This window comes from Triturus cristatus, chromosome 5_1, assembly GCF_964204655.1.
Source record: "Triturus cristatus chromosome 5_1, aTriCri1.1, whole genome shotgun sequence".
NCBI lineage: Eukaryota > Metazoa > Chordata > Amphibia > Caudata > Salamandridae > Triturus > Triturus cristatus.
The window spans coordinates 611,688,524-611,710,852 of record NC_140587.1 but is presented as its reverse complement, the minus strand read 5'-3'; the positions used below and the strand labels follow the sequence as shown (position 1 = coordinate 611,710,852).

At 46.2% G+C, this 22,329-nt stretch overlaps 1 protein-coding gene across 3 annotated transcripts in view; it reads left to right on the top strand.

Moving 5' to 3' along the window:
* The window catches only part of LOC146831275 (sodium/potassium-transporting ATPase subunit beta-1-interacting protein 3), a 2,306,425-nt gene that overhangs the window by 953,210 nt on the left and 1,330,886 nt on the right, over positions 1 to 22,329 (top strand). For all 3 annotated transcript variants that reach the window (XM_085605542.1, XM_085605544.1, XM_085605543.1), the window contains exon 2: positions 14,323 to 14,460. In XM_085605542.1, coding sequence (XP_085461668.1) covers positions 14,323 to 14,460 — 138 coding nt within the window. The remainder of the gene's footprint in view (positions 1 to 14,322; positions 14,461 to 22,329) is intronic.

Genomic DNA, 22,329 nt, shown 5'->3' with positions numbered 1-22,329 from the left:
CAAAAAATGTCTGCTGTTCATGGCTTGCTACAACCAAACGGAAGTGTCCTTTATGTGTAATTTCTCATTCATGAGAAAGTTTGATTGAGGTTACGTTGTAGAATCTTAATTCCAATGGATGAACAATACACGTTTGCTTGTTGTAATGGGGGTAAAAAACGCTTGTTTGCTTTCTATTGCAGCAAGAAACCATGCACAGGATGCGGAGAGCAATAAGAGAGAAAAAAAGAGAGTGGGAGAGAGACATAGGAATAGGATAATGGTGATATGACAAAAAGCCAGAGATTTACTGAGGGTGTTACTCGGGGAGGTAGAAAGGGAGATGAAGTAGTTTAGTCTGCTTTCTGCATTTTCAAACCAAATTTGTCACCTTTTATCAACTTTATGTTTTACCGGTATTATGACTCTTTTCAAGGTGACATTGCCATTCAGTGCCTCAGTATGTGTGCTGAGTTCTTAAAACAGGTGCAGAAACACCAGTGGCATAGAAGGGAATGTCCTTTGTGGATTGCTGTGTGTAATGACACCACCCACATATGTGACTAAAGTGTATGACCCTAGAGAGCACTCTTGTGCTCTGGTTGGATTGCAGTTTACAAGTAGTGCAGTGGCAAGGCAAAGTGTTTTTCCAGACAGAACAACCAACCTTTATAGTTTAGCTAAGTCACCCCTACAGTGTGCCTTGTAAGCACAAAGGGTTAAGAACTTAATATACAAAAGTGAATCATACTGGATATTAAGGAAAAGATGCCCCCACCATAAGTTGTAACAAAATGCTGCTTGCCACTGTCTATAAAGCTATCATTATCAGGGCTAGTTATTAATAAAAGGCACTTTATCGTAACTTGGCTTTGCAATATATTAGAGTAGGCAATCAAAGTTATTTTCTACATAATAATCAGATCATTTATAACTTTAGTGGAAAAGTATTATTATAAAAGTGTAATGTGTGGTGACTGAGAGGAAGTAGGTTTAGAAATGAATATATATCAATGGCAGGCTGTTAACGACCCTCTTTCTGGAAGACAACCCTCTTTCTGGAAGACAATCGCTGGGCCCCTGAAAGTGGGAAGGTTGGAGCGGTGTTAACTGTGCCCACTAAAGAATCATTTCCCTTCTGGGAGGAAGATATGAGCAGTTGGCAAGACAGACAGAAGCTTTAAATGTCTTTCTTTGAAGAGGATATTCCAAATAGGGCTGTCAGGAACTGAAATATTTCATGCCCATAGACTCCCTATGCATTCTGTTTGTGTTCCCAGCAGCAGTAGAGGAAACCACATCCTGATAAGGGAGTGGCTAGAAGAAGGGACAAGGTTCCTGCAGCTGAGGGAAAGAAGGGGCATTTTGGATGACCAACTCTGGGAAGGTTTGCAGTAAACTGAGAAAGGAAGAGCTACAAAACGACGTTTGGATTGCTGAGAAGGTTGCCAATTGGTTATAGAAAATTCTCCAGTTAATGGCTAGTGTACAAGATAAGACTGACACCTCACCATCATCTCCTAAGAACATTTCTGGACCTCAAGTGACAACACCCACATCAAAAACACTGCCTGAAAGCTGAAAGAAAGAAGATGAAAGAACTCCTGACTCAAGCTGGCACACAGAGGGCTGGCACTGCTCTCCTCGTGTCATGTAGTTGGCCTCTTGTTGGCTGCTTCAAAGACACAAAAAAAGACAGAAGGAGACCTGATACCAAAAAGGCCCAGCTGACCACTATGGATTGAGACCAATAGGAGCCATGGCTGGGGAGAGAACTGGGGCCATATTGCTGAAAGCAACCCAATAATGGGTGTGGTGCCCTTGGACAACTTTAGAATTGCAGAAGGGGCAACAAATGATGAACGTGCTGGTGCAAAAGGTATGCCCATACAGTAGCAAGTGCCATTTGTGCTCGCACTCCCACTGATTAAAGATGTGGTCGCAAAAGTAAGAAACTTCTCAGGAGGCATATTGACTGAGCACTACATATGATGCATTGCACATTTTGTGTGTGCCCCCAAGGGTGCCATAATGGTCCCAGGGATCCCTCAGATATCCCCCCCCCCCCACCGGTGGATGCAGTCACAAACTTCCCAAACCTGTGGGGGGGATCCCTACTTTCCCCATGAAAGTAAGGCTGGGTCCACCTCCTGCAGTGAAAGGCAGACCAGTGGCTTCAATAAGCTGATCCAATTTTCACTAAGATGGTCCTCTATTGTTCAGGTTAAAGACTAGAGGAGGGAGATCCTTTTTAGTGCTAGCTGCTAAGGTGTGGAATCAGCTTCCCCTCTTCTTGAGGCTGTTCTCTCAGGCATAATCTGACTCACGCCTTGGTGCAGATTTACGGTATTTGAAATGAGGATTTAACACCCAGATGCTCCTTTGGGGGAAATTGTTGAACTTTACAACTATTAAATAACATAACCTAACCTATGTTCTCTTCCCAGTTCAAGCACAGGATTGCTGGGAACTGTGCATTTACTAAAGAAGGGTATACTGCCCCATGTTGTCCTAGTTAAAGATGTAAACTGGGACATTGCACCCGATGTCTAATTCAGTCCCTCCTGCCTAGAAGTCTGCCCTGAGGACCTATGGGTATATGAGTGACTGAGAAGGCCCTATCCAGCACCAAGAGCCGATTGGGATGTAATCATTTACCCCCCAACCCAGATATCCAGGTTCATCACACTCGGACATTTTTGCCATAAATAAACAGGCCTGACAGCAAGACCTGGTGATGAAGGTATAGAGCCTAGTAAATTCCTACCTGACTACAGCTTCCAATGTTACTCTTCGGGAGTGTTTCAAAAACAAAAGTGACTAAGTATGAAGATAAAACCTCGCATCTAGGTGATCCAATTTTTATCATTTTGGTGTCTTTTTGTTCACTAGATTTTTCTTGTTTGTTCAAATTGGTTTATGAATAATATTTTGTTTTGTTCTTGACTTTTTAATTGTTTGGTACTCCTTGAACTTTAAAACACATTTTTATGTGGACTTCCCTATTGCTTGTGCCATTATACAACGAGCTGAGCTGAGATGCTCTTGCATTGTAGCCTTACTGAATTGTGTTTATTAAGTTGGTAGGGGTTCCCCAGCCCAAGATAAGAATGCAATGTCTGGCACAGCAGTCAGACAAGAGGTGGAAATGGTTACAGCATCAAAGAGGGCGTGTGGGAGAAAGTGATAGAGTGAAATATTGTCGGGCAAAGAGGTGAGTGAAACATTTGTATCTTTTAACTCGTTTGATGAATCTTAGGCCATAATTTAAAGATTGGTGGACAGGTTACTTCATCACAAACGTGACATATATTCTTACTATTATTACCTTATTTCAAGTCCTTTATATCCTATGAGATGCACCTGGGATTCATTTACCTTTCATTACTGTGCATTGACCGGTTAGGTCCGTTGGGAGCACCTCTGATACATCTCACGTTTTTGCCTTTGCCACGTGTTGCATTTTCAAAATGGCAATATATAGTAGATTTGGACAAAGTGGAATTTGTATTCCTATAATAAAGATAAAAAATTAAACTGACGAGGTTCCTCTTGAATGTATACCTCCTTTTCGCCTAACGGGATAACCCACTAATAGGGCATCACCCATGTTACCTTGATTTTCCCCTAACACCAAATGGTGGAAGTATGCTCCTGATTCACTGAGGTAAACTTACAGTTTAAGTTGGAGATTTTTTTCTATGCACAAATACATTTTATGCATAGTATCTTTATGATTGCTGAGTCTCTGACACGCCTATCCTTTTATGTGCTGAATCTCCACCAGGAGTGGGGTGCACAGCAGCCATAAAGATACTACTCATGTGTGTTTGAGTAGCAAAACAATTATAAACTCACACTCAACTGTAAGTTTACCTTTGTGTACCAGGCCCTATGTACCAATTTCCAGGGTGCTCAGACACAATTCTGAAATTTCCTCTAAAGCTGGAATTAATAAAAACAAGCATTGGCATAGCCAATAGGTCTCGCCTTTGGGACCTTATAAGTGTTTAGCCATGCAACAGTTGCATAACTAAATACTTATAAGGTCCCAAAAGCGAGACCTATTGGCTATGCAAAACGGCCGGGCGGCCGCGAAAGTAAAAGTGATCGCGATCTCGATCAAACATCAAAGCGGCCGCGTGGCTGCGAAAGTGAAAGTAAAAGTAATCGCTGTAAAGCGCGGCACGTGCGCCCGCGCACATGCACTTTAGCTTTAGGCCGGCCTGGTAGCACTTTTTGGAGCCCTCTCAATAAGTCTCGCCAGACCAGCGCATGCGCTGGGTCAGGCGAGACCTAAAAATCTTCTTTGTTCAGTGTTCAACCGGAAAAGGTTCATGCTGAAGAAACCCCTTTAAAAAAGTGACTAGAGAGTATGGATTTTCATTAAACCTGTGGTTGCTGTTTGCAGTAGCTGCCCTTCCGGTTGCAGTGCATGCTGGCTCCTGTGGACACAGGATTTGATTGCACCTGTACAGAGATGAAAGAAAAGGCCGAAGCCGCCTCAGCTAAATGCCCCTAAGAAACTGTCTGGGACGAGATGATTGCCTGCTCTGCCAGAACATTACTTATTGAAGGGGCTGAAATGAAAAGTAAACCACGAGGCAAAGAATCCGCAAGCAAAGCGTTAGAAACAATGTTCCGGCTCTAAAGGCATTATTAGTGACAGGTGCGAAGAGAGTAAACCAGACAGAGCACCAGCAGTCATAAATCACGGGCCACCAGTGGTGGCTGGTGACATTTGAAAGTGGCGGGGCGTAAAAAAAGGGTCTAAATGTGTTTTGTGTCATAGCGAGCCTGATTGACTAAAGGGGAACTGCAGGACCCTCACGCCAAGGAAATTTTGAAGAACAAAAAAAAAAGGCCCAAAGGATGCAGGTTAAACCACATTTCAGAAAGCAAGAATATTTATAAAAGAAGGTAGGATATGTAGACTTGAAATAATTAAACACATTTAAAACTGTCCCATATCGTGCTTCATTCCTGCTTGCACCCGTGCCATCCATTTAGCCTGACTGCATTATTTTAAAAGAATAGGGAACATTGGCGTTAGCCGCCTGACCTTATTGCCAAAGAAAGATGAACTATATGTCACCTCAGGTCTCCATTAGGGCCAAAGATTGGGTGGCGAAAACAGTGACCAAGTCTCCATAACCACACTCTCTCAGATGCATTGAATTAGTTATATAGCGCCACTCATACCAGTGCAGGGTGTCTGAGCACTTTGCATCACACGCATATTACACACAGACATTCAATCATACATGTGTAAATCACTGTGTAGGAAATGTTACGTAAGCCAAAGGACTAAAAGTGTAGGAGTCACATGTCATCCATACTGGTAGGCAGCATAGTTTAAGAGTGCTTGGTGTGGAGAAGCACAAACTCAGAGTCGAAAAAGAAACAGCATAGTTGGGAGTTTTCTTTAATAATAAGAATCGATTTCTAGCCAAATTAACCCTTTTTGCAACATTGATCAATGTTCTGTACTTTGCAGAGTGTATGCAGTTCTAGGATGAAAGTTAATACCTCACTATTCTATATTAGGACTTTAAATTATACATTGCAAGTAACCTGCTGATCTGTTTACATCTGTAATCTACATGGTACACGTTCTCTGCAGCAGGCATATTAACCCTCTGCACTAAGTTCACCTAAGTCAAAACCACAACTATACAAAATGCTGATCTCTCTCTCCAGGAAGATAATTAATCACACGAGTTATCTTGAAATTTATGTGAGCCCTGGTAATTGCGGGGTGAAAGAAACGCTGCAGCAGGTGCTTCAAAGGCATAATAAACTTTCAAACACGGCGCCCCCAGGATTCCAGCACACAGCCGGTGCGGTGGCACCGATCGCACCTCCCTAAAGCCGGCCCTGACTGGCATTGATACGGCACCGGAGGGTCTAAAATAGTAATGAATGTGCATAACTATTTTAGGCCTAAGGAGGGCCTAAAATAGTTTTGTACATTCATAACTTCACAGTAACGGCCGGCATGATGGGGGTGGGGGTCGTCACGGGGGGTGGAGGCGCGTGGGTAAATTAAAGAATATTATAAAACTTACCATCCTCGTCCTGCAACATCTTCTGGATGCGTTTCAACTCCCGCTCCGCCCTGCAACACCGCAGCTTCTGGATGCGTCCAAACTGCCGCTCCCGCCGTCCTGAAGCTCTCGTCGTCATGTCGTCATCAATGAAAGGCAGCCTCCCTGCCTCCGCTCTGCCAATCACAACGCTGAGGCGCAGTGGAGAGCGCCCCAGCCGGGACCATTTTCACTATGTAGAGTGGGCGCCGTGGGCGGTGCTGCTCGAGGGCATGGGGGGAGTGGCTTGCCCACTGTTGTACATACAGACTGTTTGATCGGCCCCAGGGGGGACCAAACAGTCCCTATGCACAACAGTGGGCAAGCCACTCCCCCCTGCCCTCAAGCAGGACCGCCCACCCCCGATCAGGCACTTCTGCTTTCTCGCAGTGCGAGAAGGCAGAAACATAAATGGTAGTTATTACCATTTATGTTTCTGCCTTCTCGCACTGCGAGAAAGCAGGGGGGCGGCGCCCAAACGCCCCTATGGAGGAGCCGCCACTGCGGGCCACGCCACGTGGTTCACATTGCGACCGATTCCAAATCTTCCTTGTGCTTTGAACATCATTGATCTGTGCCCTGCCCTTGGCTCTGCTGCCTGCCATGAGCACAGAACACGTACTATAGTTTATTCCTAATATCACCAGTTTTTCCACATATAACTAAAAGATGTACCGATTTAAATGTGTTCTCTTGGGACATGATTTGACATTACTGTAGCACAGGTTGCAGTATGTTTACAGCCACGTAGTTGTAAGAATGTCCACAAACCAATATGTTGTGGGGATTAAAGGTTAGAAGGAATAGTTGGTCATGTTTATGTTCTGAAAACAAGAACAAGGCTGACAGTCCTCATGTCTGGCTGCTCATCGCTGACTGGACACAGCAAGACAAATTGGGACGATAGCCCAGTTGACAATTTACAAATGGTGGCTGCTGCATCCCGTTTCTGTTTATGCAACTGTGGGCGTCAGGGGGCTATTATAGAAAGTGCTGCAGGGATGCAGGGTGCGTTTGAACCAGCTTTTTGCACCCATGGGGCATTTTGCTATTTTAGAAGGGACCGCAGACGCTTGTGTGGACCTCTTCTACAATACATAATGTAATGATGCTAAATGTACCCTGGTTCAATCCCAAGAGAGTGTGCCCCTAAAACAGATGTGGGCGCACGGCTAAAGGGTCATCGAGAAGTGCATTGACTGTGCACCACATTGAGGTGATGCAAAATCAGTGTGTCTCCTCAATGGTATCCCTTGGGCAGGAGCGTAACACAGGCCCCCGCAGCCCCCAAGCTCCAAGGTCTCCCTCAGGACAGCACTCTAGCTGCAGAGCTCCTGTTCAAGCCCGGAGGGGCGCCCTCCACCTGCATTGCAGGGAGGCCCCATCCAGTTTTGTTACGCCAGTGCCCTTGGGAGGAGTATATGGGGGTCCCAGGGGCTCCAGGCATCGCCGTACAGGTGGGTACCGTCACTCACTGCACCTGCCTCCAGGAAAACTCTTATCCCCCTTTAATCCAGAGTCCAGATCACTGAATTTAGAGAAGGGAAGACAAACAGCTTCAAGCACTAATGTGCTGTTCGGAATATTAGGGTGCCCTGGCTCAATCTGTGTCTTGTGCACCCAGTTAAGGCTGCGCAGTAGAGCAGAATGGGACAATGCCCCCTATTTGTAATATAGCTCCTGCTGAATTGCCATTGAGAACATCGCCGTAAATCTGCTTCCACTTTGAACGGGTTAATGGTGCCTGGTGGTATCTTTTGGTTCCACGTATTTTCATGTAAACAATAGAATCACGTCTGTTTTCTCCAATGCAAAAAACATTACCTCCAAAAATCCCCAAATGAAGCTAGTAGAAGCAGTCTGTAACTGCAAAACTGGAATTTCCCCCAGAAACCGGGCTCAGAATGCCTGACATAAATGTTCCCTACATTAGCTGATCCAATCATTTATAAACGTAAACAGGACATAACCAGTGCTGTACGCATGTATGTGTGTACGTAGCCTTTATGGACGTGATCATTTTTCCAGCTTATATTATTTTTCCTTGATCAGCACATTGCTTTGTAGGATATTTGCATTAAGACATATTGCAAACTGTAATGTCAATTCTGTTTCCAAATAATATATTTACAAATCTGAAACATATTGGAATATAAATCATTCAGAAGGTAGATCTGGAACTTTGCCCTGCACATCCACACCACATACTGAACATGCAGCTCTTCTTTGACCCAGATTGGTAGAGTGCAAGCTGAGCAGTTGAGATCTCCTCCAAAGGTCCATCCACTCAACCTTTCTCAGTGGTCTGTTGGGAAAATGAATGGCACAGAACAGAGCAGGGAAATGCCTGGTATTTTATTTGCCAGGTATCACATCCTACCACAGGAAAGAATTTCGTCTGATCCAACTATAAAGGGAATTGAAGTGGAAGTTTGAGTGATTCCCTTGTGGCATGAATGTATGAGTAGGTCTGTGTTTTTTTAAATAATTTGAAGGACCCTTGTATTTAACTTTCGTGCTGCTGAAGGACTAAAAATAACTGTTCACAAAATATTCTCTAGAGCTGGATGCTTCCAGGTCTCTCCGAGCAGTAGTTGGATTACTAAACACAAGAAGCAATTTTCGTGTGCAAATCACGAAGCTCATACTCCAGCACAGAAGAGTAGCTATTGCTTGGGGCAGATCTGTTCTATAATTATGGAAAACAACTGGGAATGCAATGTACGCAGGTTCTAAAATATGATGTGAATATAATACATGGAGCTGAAATACTGATTGAAATTCTGACTTTAAAAAAGATGTAATTTCGAGTGATAAATACAAAAGTAACCTACTCAGCTAATTAATCAGCCAAAGAGAAGCAATCAAAAGTTTGCTTACGCTTTTTGTCTGCTTTTCTGTGGCTGATTGGGCTTCCCTTCACCAGAAGCAAGGGGAGGAGCCCAGACAGCAATCTGTATACAGGCTGATCAGATCACAAGAGGCAGAGGGGGCGGCGCCGGAAGGATTGAGATATTTTTATCACCCAAAGATTCAGGTGCGAGACAGTTTGTACTCCTGCAGCTCGCCTTTTTGGCCACGTTGAAGTAGATGTGCAAGACAACAAATTTGAGTGGGCGAGCCGAGTCAAGAGCCTGGCTTGGCTCTGAGAGCCAGTGAAAGAACCGAGCCCTGAAAAAGTTTGCTGTGTAAATCATACAACAAGCATTACCTAAAATAGGATATCTCTTCCGAAAATTGTATTTCTTTAACATGTAGAATTATTGACATTAAAACATCACATTATGTTATGTTATGTTATGTTACATACATTTGTAATGCGCACTGCTGCCCCAGCTAAGGGGCGTCCAGGCGCACGGCAGGTAAAGAATGCAACACCACAGGAAACACAACAGAATGAGAAATAAATGTGTTAAAACAGAAAAGTTTTCAAGGCTTTACGAAAGGCTAAAAGGTCATCTAGGAGACGCAACTCTACAGGAAGGGAGTTCCAGAGCTCGGCTGCTCTGACCCGGAAAGAACGGCCCCCGACCCGACACAACCTGTATCGGGGAATCACAGTGAGTGCCTGGCCCATGGATCTCAGGGGCCGAGTAGGCACATACCAGGACAAAAGGTCCGTAAGAATAGGGGGACCTACCCCCCTCAGGATCTTGAACGCCATACACAGCACTTTAAACTGAATTCTGGCCCTGATAGGCAGCCAGTGCAGTGATCTCAATGTGCTGGAGGCAGAACAAGTACGGGGTAGGCCAACAATAGCTCTCGCCGCAGCGTTCTGAACACGTTGGAGGCGGGTAACCTCAGCCACATTGGACCCTACCAGAAGAGAGCTGGCATAGTCCAGGCGAGATAACACTGTAGCCTGGACTATCAGCTGCCTGGTGCGATGGTCAAAGAACTTCAGAACAGGGCGAAGCGACCGTAACACACCAAAGCAACAGGCCGCGATTTTCTTCGTGTGGCCAACGTAGCTGAGGGAGGAATCCATCCATACTCCTAAGTTCTTTAATTCCGTGACCGGAAGGGGGGCCGGCCCCAGCTCCATAGGCCACCACCTGTCCCCCCATAGCTCCGATCTCTTGCCTACGATCATGATCTCTGTTTTCTTGGCGTTGAGCTGGAGACAGTTGTTCTTCATCCAGCTCGCCACCGCCCTAAGTCCGCTCTGAAACCTGGGGGCATCCCGGTCCGCATCCCCGCTGATCGTAACCGCTAGCTGAGTGTCGTCAGCATATGAGACCATAGACATGCCCCATTGCTTGACGACCTCAGCCAGCGGTCTCACGTAGAGATTAAACAACGTGGGACTCAGCGAGGATCCTTGCGGCACCCCCTGTTTCAAAGGATGGAATTGGGACTGGAACGGTGGGACGGCGACGCTAAAGAAACGATCGTCTAGAAAAGACCGGAACCACTGGAGGGCAGGTCCACCCAGCCCAATCTCCTCCAGGCGATGCAACAGGATGGGATGCGAAACAGTATCAAACGCAGCGCTCAAGTCTAATAAGACGAGCGCTGCTGTCTGTCCCGCATCCATCACCGTGCGAAGATGTTCAGCCATGGAGAGGAGGGCGGTCTCCGTGCTGTGTCCAGCACGGAACCCATTCTGGGTGGGATCCAAGATGTTAGCATGGGTAAGGTGAGCAGAAAGAACTTTGTTGACATGGGCCTCCAACACTTTGGTCGGCCACGGCAGTAAGGAGATGGGCCGGTAGTTTTCAGGTTTATCTGGATCCAGGGACGGCTTCTTCAATATGGGAGAAACCACTGCCCGCTTCCAGCTGGCGGGTACCGTGCTTGATTCCAACGAGATGTTAATCAAGGAATGAACCACGGCCCGTCCCACAAACGACTGCTCTCTAAAAAGAGTCGCTGTAAGCGGATCAGCGGGGGACCCTGATTTGACCTGCAGAGCCAGAAGGTCAAACCCCTCTGATGTCAACGGGGGCAGCACGTGCAAGGTGGAAGCCCCATGGGTGTTAATCGGGGGCTCAACCGGAGGCCCTGTACAAGGAAACGTAAGGTAGATGTTTTGAACCTTTTCCAAGAAAAACCGGGCGAGAGCCTCACAGTGAGTGGTGGACCCAGACCCAGACGTCGAGATACCGGCACGCTTTGCCAAAAGATCCTTCAACACTTTAAAGATGGTTTTAGAGGGGTTAGAGCTGTTGCCGAATTCAGTAGCGTAATAAGCTGCCCGAGCTTGGCAAACAGCCCGATGGTATACTTTGACGGAGGCGAGATAAATAGCTTTCTTCCCACAATCGTACGCCTTCCGCCAGGCCCTCTCTGCTCGCCTACAACTACCCTTGAGAGTACGTAAGGCGCCATCGTACCACGGGCTGGAGTCCCTGGAGCTGACTTTACAAGCGGTGAGAGGAATAAGGGCGTCAAGCGCCTTGGAGACCCAGGAGCAGAACTTCTCGTAACCCGAGTCAACCAGCCTTGGAAGTTCTAAAGGCTCCTCGGCGAGGACACGATGTAAGTCCTCCAGCCGTAATTTACTCCAGTGCCGCCTTGTAACCAGCTTTGCCGGGGGAACCGTAATCATTCCCGGCAAAGGGGTACAGATGGTAACCAAAGAGTGGTCCGTCCAGCCAAGGGGTGTAACGGCGGAGACAGCCACATCTGCCAGATTGGAGAAAAAAGGATCTAAGGTATGGCCGCCTGTATGGGTAGGCTGTCGCACCATTTGCACCAGCTGAAGGGCCTCCAGGTCAGCAAGAATACTGCTAACCGAGGGGGAGGTAAGGTTCTCAAAATGTAGGTTGAGGTCTCCCAAGATCGAGAAATTAGAGCAGCCTACCACCAAGGAGCTAATCACGTCGGGGAAGGCCGCTCTAAACGCCACATCACTCCCAGGGGGGCGGTAAACCACCAACCCTGAGAGTGTGAAATGTGGGGTGACCGAGATCTTAAACAGCGCACTTTCACATCCCGCAATGGTCAGACCAGACCAACTACCAGCGAGGCCAGGTCGCATAGCCAACGCAATACCCCCTCCCCTAGTAGATCGGTTAAGGGTAAAAACCGAAAAATCAGAGGGAAATGCCAAGTTGATAATGGCCGCATCGTCATCCTTCAACCACGTCTCGATGATGGCTACGATGTCCGGGGCCTCTTCCTGTATCAGGTCAAACACGGCCTGATAATGCAGCACCAGGGACCTGGCATTCAGGCTGAAGATGCGAAGGGGACGCTCGGCACGGTTCCTACTAAGGGCAACCGTAGGCTTTTCGCATGAGCTAAGGGTGGGGGGATCCAAAGACCACCTTCCACACGCACAGTGAAAGGGGCCCACTAGTGGGTGTATAGGGGGAAGGGTACACCTCACAATCGAACGACCTATACCCCGCAGAGTGTCACCAGAGTACACCAGCATGGTAACGAGAGCCGAGACCAACTCTCAAGGACCCCAAGTGCCCGCTGCGCCCTGCGCGTCCTTAGCGCGGACGGGCGCAGACGGGCAGGACTCAGGCACGACTCCGCGCTAAGCGACGGCGTCCCACTGCGCGTACCCGCTGCGCGGGAGAGGACGACTTTAAATAGGCGTTCCTTGGGGCTGAGCGAGCGTCAATACGCTCCAAGATGGCGCCCGCAAACAAACACCAGAGCCCAAAGCAAGATGGCGCCTAAAGCTGCAACCCCGGACCACCCACGGAACCCGGACCCGCCAAGTGACGGTGCTTTAGTACAAATTATGTGCGGTAAAAGGGAGGGGGGGGTCTATGCCCAAGTCCTGCTGAAAGCAGGGGTATAATAAAAGCCTAAATGACACAAAGCAAAACAAAGGTTAAAAAATGCAGAGCGAACAAAGCGCTCGTGCCAGCGCACTAAAAGTAAAAGAGGTACCTGACCAGAGTCCCAATACCGAGTCCGCCTTAAATAGGCGTTCCTTGGGGCCGAGCGAGCGTCAATACGCTCCAAGATGGCGCCCGCAAACAAACACCAGAGCCCAAAGCAAGATGGCGCCTAAAGCTGCAACCCCGGACCACCCACGGAACCCGGACCCGCCAAGTGACGGTGCTTTAGTACAAATTATGTGCTAATTATAGTACTATTCTGAGAAATGCTTGTTAAAAGATTTTAAACATGAGCTTAGAACCATTCCTTCCCGGTCCCCAGACTGGAGAAGTGACATTTGTGAACTAAGAGAAAGACAGTGGTCATGTGAATCCTGTATGTGGCCCAGATCATTCTCTAGCAACATTATAGTCTATTAGATCAACCACAGTAGGTTTTTGTATGACTGGTACTCTGAACTCACATATTTGAAAGTACTTTTATACACAATTATGAAGAAAAAGGACTTCAGTGAAATACATTATTTGCCTAATATCACACGATTTAAGTGAATACGCCGTGATTTATCCATGTATTCTGGTTTCACTTTCTAAAAATCAGCCACTAATCAGTATCTGTGTTTCTCTACTTTTTATGGTAATGCTTTGTTTTTACCTCTGTGCATTTTTCTGCAGCTTTTATGTGCACCAACTCTACTGAAGGTATTGAAGGGCTTTACACGAGCATCAGTTACATTACACAAGGTCACATTCATTTTTTGGGGTACAGTGAGCTCCAGTAATTTGTCTAGAAACACAGGATGCGGAGTCAATAAAGAGACTCAAAACTGGTTCTCCAGTTCCAAAGTCAACATCTTTGACTGTAACACCACATCCTGGGTAGAGCGAAGGTGGCAAGCAGAAGCCACAAGAAAGCACGGCTCGTTATAAGCTCGAGGTTCCAACAGTACCTTGAAACGAGTCAGAGCCAGGCTTCAGTCTCGAGCCTGGCTTGAGCTTTCAGTGACTTGCCCACCTCTACGTTAAAGACATTGCAAGGTAGCCAGCCACAGAATGCTCTTTTACCTTCCTGTATTGTTTGACATAGTCAGCAAAAGAAGCATTCTGATTGGCTGACCAGCTCCTAACATTTTTCGCGATTGCTAATGCATTTTACAGAGAACATATCATGTGCTGGAAATTGTGTGTAACGCGCTCTGGCTTTTGAGATGTTCACTGTCTGCTTTGATTTATCAAAGCAATGATTCATTCGAAGCTAATGGAATTTAATAGACACACAAGTCATTTGTTATTGCTTTTTTCTTTATGTTGCTTTGTGAATTGTCTGCACTATCCGCATCAATGTACAAGACAATACCCAAGAGATCAGTGTTGTCTCCAGAGCATTCAAGATCTAAACAGAGTCTTACTTTATCAACGTTGTGACGTGTACTTCTTGTCTCTTCTTGCAGCTGGCAGCGCTGGAGCGGCAAATCTTTGACTTCCTTGGATACCAATGGGCCCCCATACTTGGAAATTTTCTTCATATAATCATTGTCATATTGGGATTGTTTGGAACTATTCAGTATAGGCCACGTTACATTGTGGTGGTGAGTTGATCATGCAATTTTATTTTGTACTTTTTTAATGTGCATTTTTTATTGTTTTTTGGTTGTTTCAACAGTAATACAGCAATGATTGAAAGTTGACCGGTTTGACCATCTGGAATTCACTGGGGAGTTACAGTGTGCCAGGGTTCCCCCAGCGCATATCACAGAGCTGTTGGAAGCAGTGAATACTGATCTTTCTTCAGTACTGTGGTAAACAATACCCCCCTCCCCCTTACTCTGTGACAACTTGGCCAATAGGAATGCGATGTGTCATTTGTTAAATTCACCATTCTGGTCTCACCAGTGCTGCAGTTTTCCAGCAGGTTACAGAAATGTCAAGGTCGGTGCATTTCAGCTGCAACTACATCCATGCATTGGGAGTATTTTATGATGGTTATTGGGCATCGGTGCATGTCCGTATCCTATTTCGATAGCTCCCGTAGGCTTCCCGTCCCTTCTTGTGAAAGCTCCTCTCTGGAGCATGGACCAAGTACCTTTGTTCTTCCTGAACTTTTTGCAATATTTATACGTTTTCAGTATTATTCCTGGACGTGCATTGTCCTTTCCGTCTATTAACACTGGCATACGGCTGTTGCTTTCACCCTTTCTTCCATGTCTATCAATGCTTTAGTTGCGTACATTGACAACTGGACTTCTCTACGACACTCTACTCTATGCTACTTCACTCTATACCACTCCACTCTGCGCCACTCTACAACACTACACTCCAGCCAATGCCAGTCCACACAACTCCATTCTACTCTATGCTACTCCACTCTACACTACTCTACTCTGTACCACCACACTCCACTCTATGCCACTTCATTCTACACCACTCCACTCTACTCTACACACTTTACTCTAACCCACTCAACTATATGTCACTCTACTCAACGCCATTCCACTTCATGCCACTCCACTGTATGTCACTCTACTTTATGCCACTACTACACTCCAATCTACGCTACTCCACTCCGTGCCACTCCACTCTATGTCAATCCATTCTGCATCATTCTACTCTATGCCACTTTCCTTTATACCACTCCACACATTGCCCCTCTAAGGCACTCTACACCACTCTACTCTATGCCACTCCACTCCATGCCACTCTATTCTATGCCACTGTATTCTACACCATCAATCTTTGCCACCCCACAACACTCTACCCCACATCACTCCACTGTACTCCACACCACGCTATGCCACTTCAGCACACTCTATGCCACTCTACTCTACACCCCTCCACATTACCCCACTTCACTCTTTGCCACTCCGAGCACTGCCACTGTATGGCACTCTATGAAATTCTGCTCTACCCCACTCTGCTCTACCCCACTCTACTCTACCCCACTCTACTGTACGCTGTTCTATTCTACGCCTCTTTACTCTATGCTACTTTACTCTACGCTGCTGTACTCTACTCTGCTGTAATCAGCGCAGGTCTACTCTACACAGCTCTACTCTATGCCACTCTACTTTACGTCATTCCACTCCACTCAATGCCACTCCACTCTACGCCACTCCCCTACATTCTACACTACTCCACTCCACTCTACACCACTCCACTCTACCCTACTCTACGCCACTCTGCTCTACTCCTCTCCACTCTACTCTTCTCTATGCCACTCTACTCTAAACCACACCATTAATTTTTAGCCATGCTGACCGGCAGCCTAGCTGCTGGACAACATGACTAAAAGACATTGGGGCAGATTTATGAGCCCCTTGCGCCACTTTTGCGTCACTTTTCCCATGTTAAAAGTGACGCAAAAGTGGCGCAAGGGGCTCATAAATCTGCCCAATTGTCTCACAATGGTGAGATCTAATGGCTTTGCCAATGCTTTATCTCTTGGTTGCCATTTTCTGAGGGAAAGAGGAAGCTTCTCTTTGGAGAAACACCAGCTTTTTCCACTAGTATTAAATATATATAGTGGTAGCTGGTTGAATGAAACTTCCCTTAGCACTGTAATCATTTTTTTTTAGATTCAATTGAGAGCTTTTTTAGCATGCTTAGAAGGGTTCAATCGGTACATTTTATGTTGAATAATAATGATATAAATATTATCAACAACAAACTAGTTTTGTAATAATTTAGCAATTCGATTTAAATGATTGAAAATGCAGTTGTTTCGTTTGTTATAGCTCGCTTTGCTACAGCACAGGGTGAGAAGATAATGGCAATTTTAGGAGAAAATGGAGGGCCCCATGACGAATAGTTCTCACAATATTACATTCTCTGCTTGTTTTACTAGTCTTCAGTGTCGGACTGGGACAGAAAATAGTCATAATAGTCATAATGAAAATAAAAGTAGTCCCCAGTAGCAAATCAAGTAGCTAAAAAAGTGGCACACATTTCTAAACTGAGGCAGTTTTTTACTTGTACAGACACGCTGTATAGGTGCTTCGCGAAGTGTGGGAGACTGCATGCGTGTGTGCTTGCTGCAGTCAATGTTTGTGGTAGCATCAGGAAATCAACAAAAAACACCGGTCCGCCAGACCATAAAATATGCCCACAAACTGCCAAACTGGACCCACGGACTGAAGGGTAAAACCATCCCTTAGGACACTACTGCCAGATTGCCTTATAGGCCAGTCCGACCCTGCTGGTCTTGTCTCCACCACAGCTATCTGGGCTATCAGTTTTCCTGCCCCATCCCCCTCCCTCTGAAGTGGCTGTCTATTGGGCCAAGAACCACCAGTAGCCTTGTAAAAATGCGAAGGATTTCATTGTAATGGCTTTCAACTATTTAACCTCTGCCATCACTAGGAAACTGTAACATTATTTTTTATTTTCTCTTACACAATTGAAAGCGAAAACAGTCTTTAAATATAGTGGGATAGTGAAACCGAAATGGAACCGAATTGGGGCGAATCTTATTCTGCATCTTCTTATCATTAATAAATGACCACCCTGCCTTGAGAAGGCTGTACATGTTACTACAATGCCATAGAGTTGAACAGTGAACTTCTAAATCTTGCTGTCACCCTACCAGAGGCAACTTGAAGGCTCTGTGTAAACTTGGGCTCTGTTGGTCATCTGAAGAATTTGTGTGGTCATCTGGTGGTGTCTGTGAGCTTGTTGTGGAACACTTGATGGTCAGTGTTCCATGCGCGACTCATGGAATGTTCTCCTCCAGGTTGGCAGTTGCCTCCTGGTGCTGTTTTATGGAGCACGAATAAACGTCTCTGCCATATATCCATGGTCTCTTCCTGTGTATTTTGCACTACAATTTGTTTAATTCCCACATCTGCCATTATATCACGACTGTGTGTGCAATGCGCAGACGCCCGTGGATCGGCTGCCATGTTTTTTAAGAAACTACTCATTCTGCAGTGCATGGAATATCATGCTGTCTCTATGAGTGAGCACATGCCTTGTAGATAACACAACAATAAAGAGTCATGGTTGTCACTCTTTGTTGCTATGCCGCGCTGTCTGCAGTGCGTGCATTAACTCACAGAAAACCTCTGCCACAAACATTATATTTTTCTTCACAAAAACAGCAGCACACCTCACTTTAGGAATCTGGGTGTACTTGAACTTGCCTAATAGCATATGTACTGCAGGTAGAGACATTTCCTTGCAATTGGTTGCATAATGTGCACCATTAAGTATCTCGGCATGCTTATGAATGTAATTATAATTCCAACCAGGTGCTCTTTGTTATTAAAGGCTGAACCTCTGACTGGATGACTGTTTCACAGAAGGTCTTTAATGCCCGCCCAAACTATGTCACTGAAACAGCAAGGAAGTCAGGGATACCCGAGGTGCTTTAAGCGGTGTGAAAATGGTGGGGGGGTCTCTGGAATGGCTGTGGCCACAGAACTGTAACTAGGAATCCTTGTTGAGAGGCTTGGCCTCTGTAATTAAGAGTGTTGTGAGGAATGGGGTTATTGGCTGAGAAGGTGAAACCCTACAACAGCCACAATCCTTGACAGGGTGAACCACAAAATGTCACCAAGTCAACCTGTGCTTATTCCTTGGAAGCTTGGCACAAGAGCAGTCAGGCTTAGTTTAGAGGCAATGTGTAAAGTATTTATGCATCTCATAAACAGTAATAAAGCGATAATACAACACAAGAAAACTCCCACACCAATCTAGAAAAATTGGGTAAAATGTAATATTAATTTGATGCCACACCAAGGGTCCAGGACCTGGGAGGTACCTCTTGGGGGTCAGGAGCTCACTCCAGCAGGTCTCAGGCAGACTTAGTTGTATATCCAGTGCAGCAGGTCAGCTTGGCAGCTGTAGAGAGTCCTCTGGGTCTTGTTGTGTCCCTGTAGCTCAGAGTAGGAGGTCAGTCAGCTGATCCTTTGAGTCACTTCAGACTGATATGAAGGGTGCAGGTCCAGTCTACCTCCTCAGACAACAGTGTGGGCCTCAAGCAGCAGGGTAGTCCTCTGGCACTAGGTCTAGGAGTACCACAGAGTAAATCTAGGTTCCTTTTTTATACCTGATGACCACTTTGAAGTGGAAGACATTTCTGGAGTCCTCCTCCCACAGAAGTGTCTGGACATTTCCTGCCATCCTGCCGTAGTCCAAGTCTGTCTGCAGGCACAATAGACTAGTGTGAAATCCTTTGTATGAGAGCTGAGGCAGTGTCTTTAAAGTGCAAGTGTGACAAGTGACAGCTTAGCACCTCTCAGCAAGTCAGGATGGCCCATCCTGCCAACACCCAGACCCTCTATTGTGTGGTTATCGTGGTGGAAACCACAAAGCCCAATTGCCACCTACACATAGTCATGTGACCCAGGAAACAGGCTGCAGACACCAAATACTTAGGACAAGAAAATGCAACTTGGCTTTTTCAGAATTGTGACTTAAAATCTGACTTTAGCTCTCGGAACCAAGCTACAGTCCTACTTCCTTAATAACAAGGGTTCTGTAGATTTCATCTGCATGATCTGTGCTGCTGGCAAAGCAACCATCAGGGGGTTCTCTAATGCCCCACTCTCCGTTCAGAGAGTAACCTTGCAATAGACCCCTGCAGCGAAGTCTCTCGGCAATTGAGCCTCTTGCATGAGGAAATACATCTCCACACTTTGGAAGCTGTCAAGCATCTATGGCACACTTCCACTGCCAGGATCTATGGATGGGTGGGACAAGAAAGGGAGGCTGCTGTATTGGCTGGCCTCTAATCCGTAAGCAAATAGAAGTATCTGAAACTATGGGTGACACGGGCATCCTCCACCGTATACTCCCGGAGATTGCACAAACATTTGCCCACTACTATGAACATCTATATGCGGCACCTACTCAGATGAACCCTGATACCTCTGTCCAATGTCTCAAAGAAGTGCCTCTCCATCACCAGCTCCGTGCCGAGGCTCAGATACTAGATGAGCCCTTTATGTCCGAAGAGGTTGGGATTGCTATTTCTGTGATGGCCTCCTGGAAGACTCCCGGTCCCGACGGCTTCCCTGCAGAGTACTATATTACATTTCGGAACATCCTGATCCCTCACCTTCTAGCCCTTTACAATGAGGTAGCACAACCAGGTGATTTCCCGTCGGAATTAGATGCCATTACAGTTGTGGTAATCCAGAAGACTCAGACCCCCTCAACTGATTCTGCCGATTACTTGCTTATATCCCTTATCAACGACAAGGTTAAGATATTTGCTACGCTCCCAGATGCCCATTTTAGACATGTCCTCCGTCTCCATGTAGACCATGATCAATGAGGGTTCATGACTGTGGGTACACACTGCCATGTCGCCCTGGCATACCTGTCTAGCCTAGCCTTAGTACTCATCAATTTCGAAAAGGCGTTCAACACCATGAATCGGGGTTATTTGGAATGGGTGCTGGCCCAAACTGGTTTCGGACGCCTCATCTGACCTTTATACTGCAACCCAACGGCACGGGTTCAGATTAATGGCATGCTGTCTGACGGCTTCTCCATCCCCAAAGGAACTAGGCAGGGATGCCCTCTGTCTCCTCTTCTCTTTGCGCTGGTGATCGAACCACTGGCATGCCTTCTCTATAGGGATACTCGGGTGCGGGTATGGCTTTGGAGCGAGGGGCATGAAGACCGCATAGCTCTTTATGCAGACGATGTCCTTATCTATCTGATGGAAACTGCCCATAGTGGAACTCGCTGCCTTGATCTCCTTCAGCACTTTGGGGAGGCCTCTGGTCTCCAGGTCAATCCCTCAAAATCAGTATTGGTCTCTAGCTCAGTCTCACTATTGCTTTGATTGGCAGGAAAATATTCCTATGCGCCGTCTTAGTTTGAAATATTTGGGGTTTGGGTGACACTCCACTCTGAGCTCACCTGGTCCCTTAACCTTGGGCCCCTGATGTGGAAAGCTAAGGAAGATTCAACCAAATGGCAGTCCCTCCCTCTGAACATGATGGCTGTAATGCACTATATAAAATGATGATCCTGCCAAGTTTCTTAAACATCTTTCAAAATCTCTCGATACCCATACCGAGGATATGGTTCCATTCTCTTGATAAGGCAGCGGCCTCCTTTTTTTTGCATGGCTCCCAACCCTGTCTTGCCCTTTTTCATTGCCAACGAGCACCTTATGACGGAGGCCTAGGTATGACTAACTTATATCTTTATTACTTGGCCTCCCACCTTTTGGTGATACACAATTGGTTTAATGGGGGCTGGTCAGATCCTGCCTACAGACAGTAGCTCTCGCTTTTAGGGTTCCCACAAATTTTGGCTCTGCTTTACGGAGCCCCGATTCCTCGCAAAGTGTCCCCGGTGACCGAAAAAGGAGGGCTGCACTTTGTCACACTTGTTGGTCTTCTACCCCGGCGCACCAAACAGGGGGAGTCTCTAAAATGTATCATACACTGACAATTAAAACCCCAGGTATCCTGAACATCGCTGGGAGGGTTGGTTGGGTACACTTGAGGACGATGACTAGAGAGACGCACTAATGGTGACCAGAATCATCACTATCTCCTCCAGGCTGCACCTGATTCAGACATACTACTTTCACTATGCCTACCTCTCCCTGGCTTGGTTGCACTGGGCTGACCTTATTCCTGAAACCTACTTGACCCCATTATGGGGAAGCTCTTGCTGATATTCTTTCCACATGGTATAGTTGTGTTCCAAGATTCAGAAGCATTGGGCAGAGGTGGCAAGTGACCTGATGGGAGTTGTAGGCCAAGAGGTTGCACTCTCAACTCTGGCGATCTTGCTGGGGGTGTTTGAAGGAGTCAGAGGATCCAGAGTAGATCGCACATTCCTGGGTACTGCGATTATGGTGGCTCAGTGAGACATTGCGACCCGCTGAAAGAACCTTATTCCTCCAACTCTTTCACAATAAGGACAAGGGGTGGACTGGTGTGCGCAACAGGAACGCCCTGTCTATGAGGCCTGGGGATGTCCCTTCAAACATGGTCGTGTGTGGGGAAATGGTTGGGACAGATTGCCTAAAGCCCTGCCCACTGTTATGTGCGCTTCAGCTCTGCCCTTGGTCTTTGTTTCTTGCCATTCTATGATGCCTATGGACTATACTGTGATTGATAGCTGCATTGTCTCTCCCTGTGAGTTTTATGTGCCCTTTTACTTATTTTTCGAATAATCATAGCCAGCTTTCCTGATAGCTACCTTATAAATGTAATTCTAAAACCATAATAATTTTCTATGAGCAAGTTTGACTTCAATTGGAAAATCACCACTTTATCCACAATGCAATTATAAACGTAGAACATTTTTCTGACGTATACAGAAGTGTCATCAATATTTCTGTAACATACTCAACATGCATATAAGTGAACCATATGAAAGTTCTTCATGGAATTATAGCTGTGAGCATTTACAAGGCAGCGTTAGAAAAGTGTTCATAGAAATATAATGAAAACTAGGTGAACTCTCACACAGACATCACTTTGTGTGTGTTG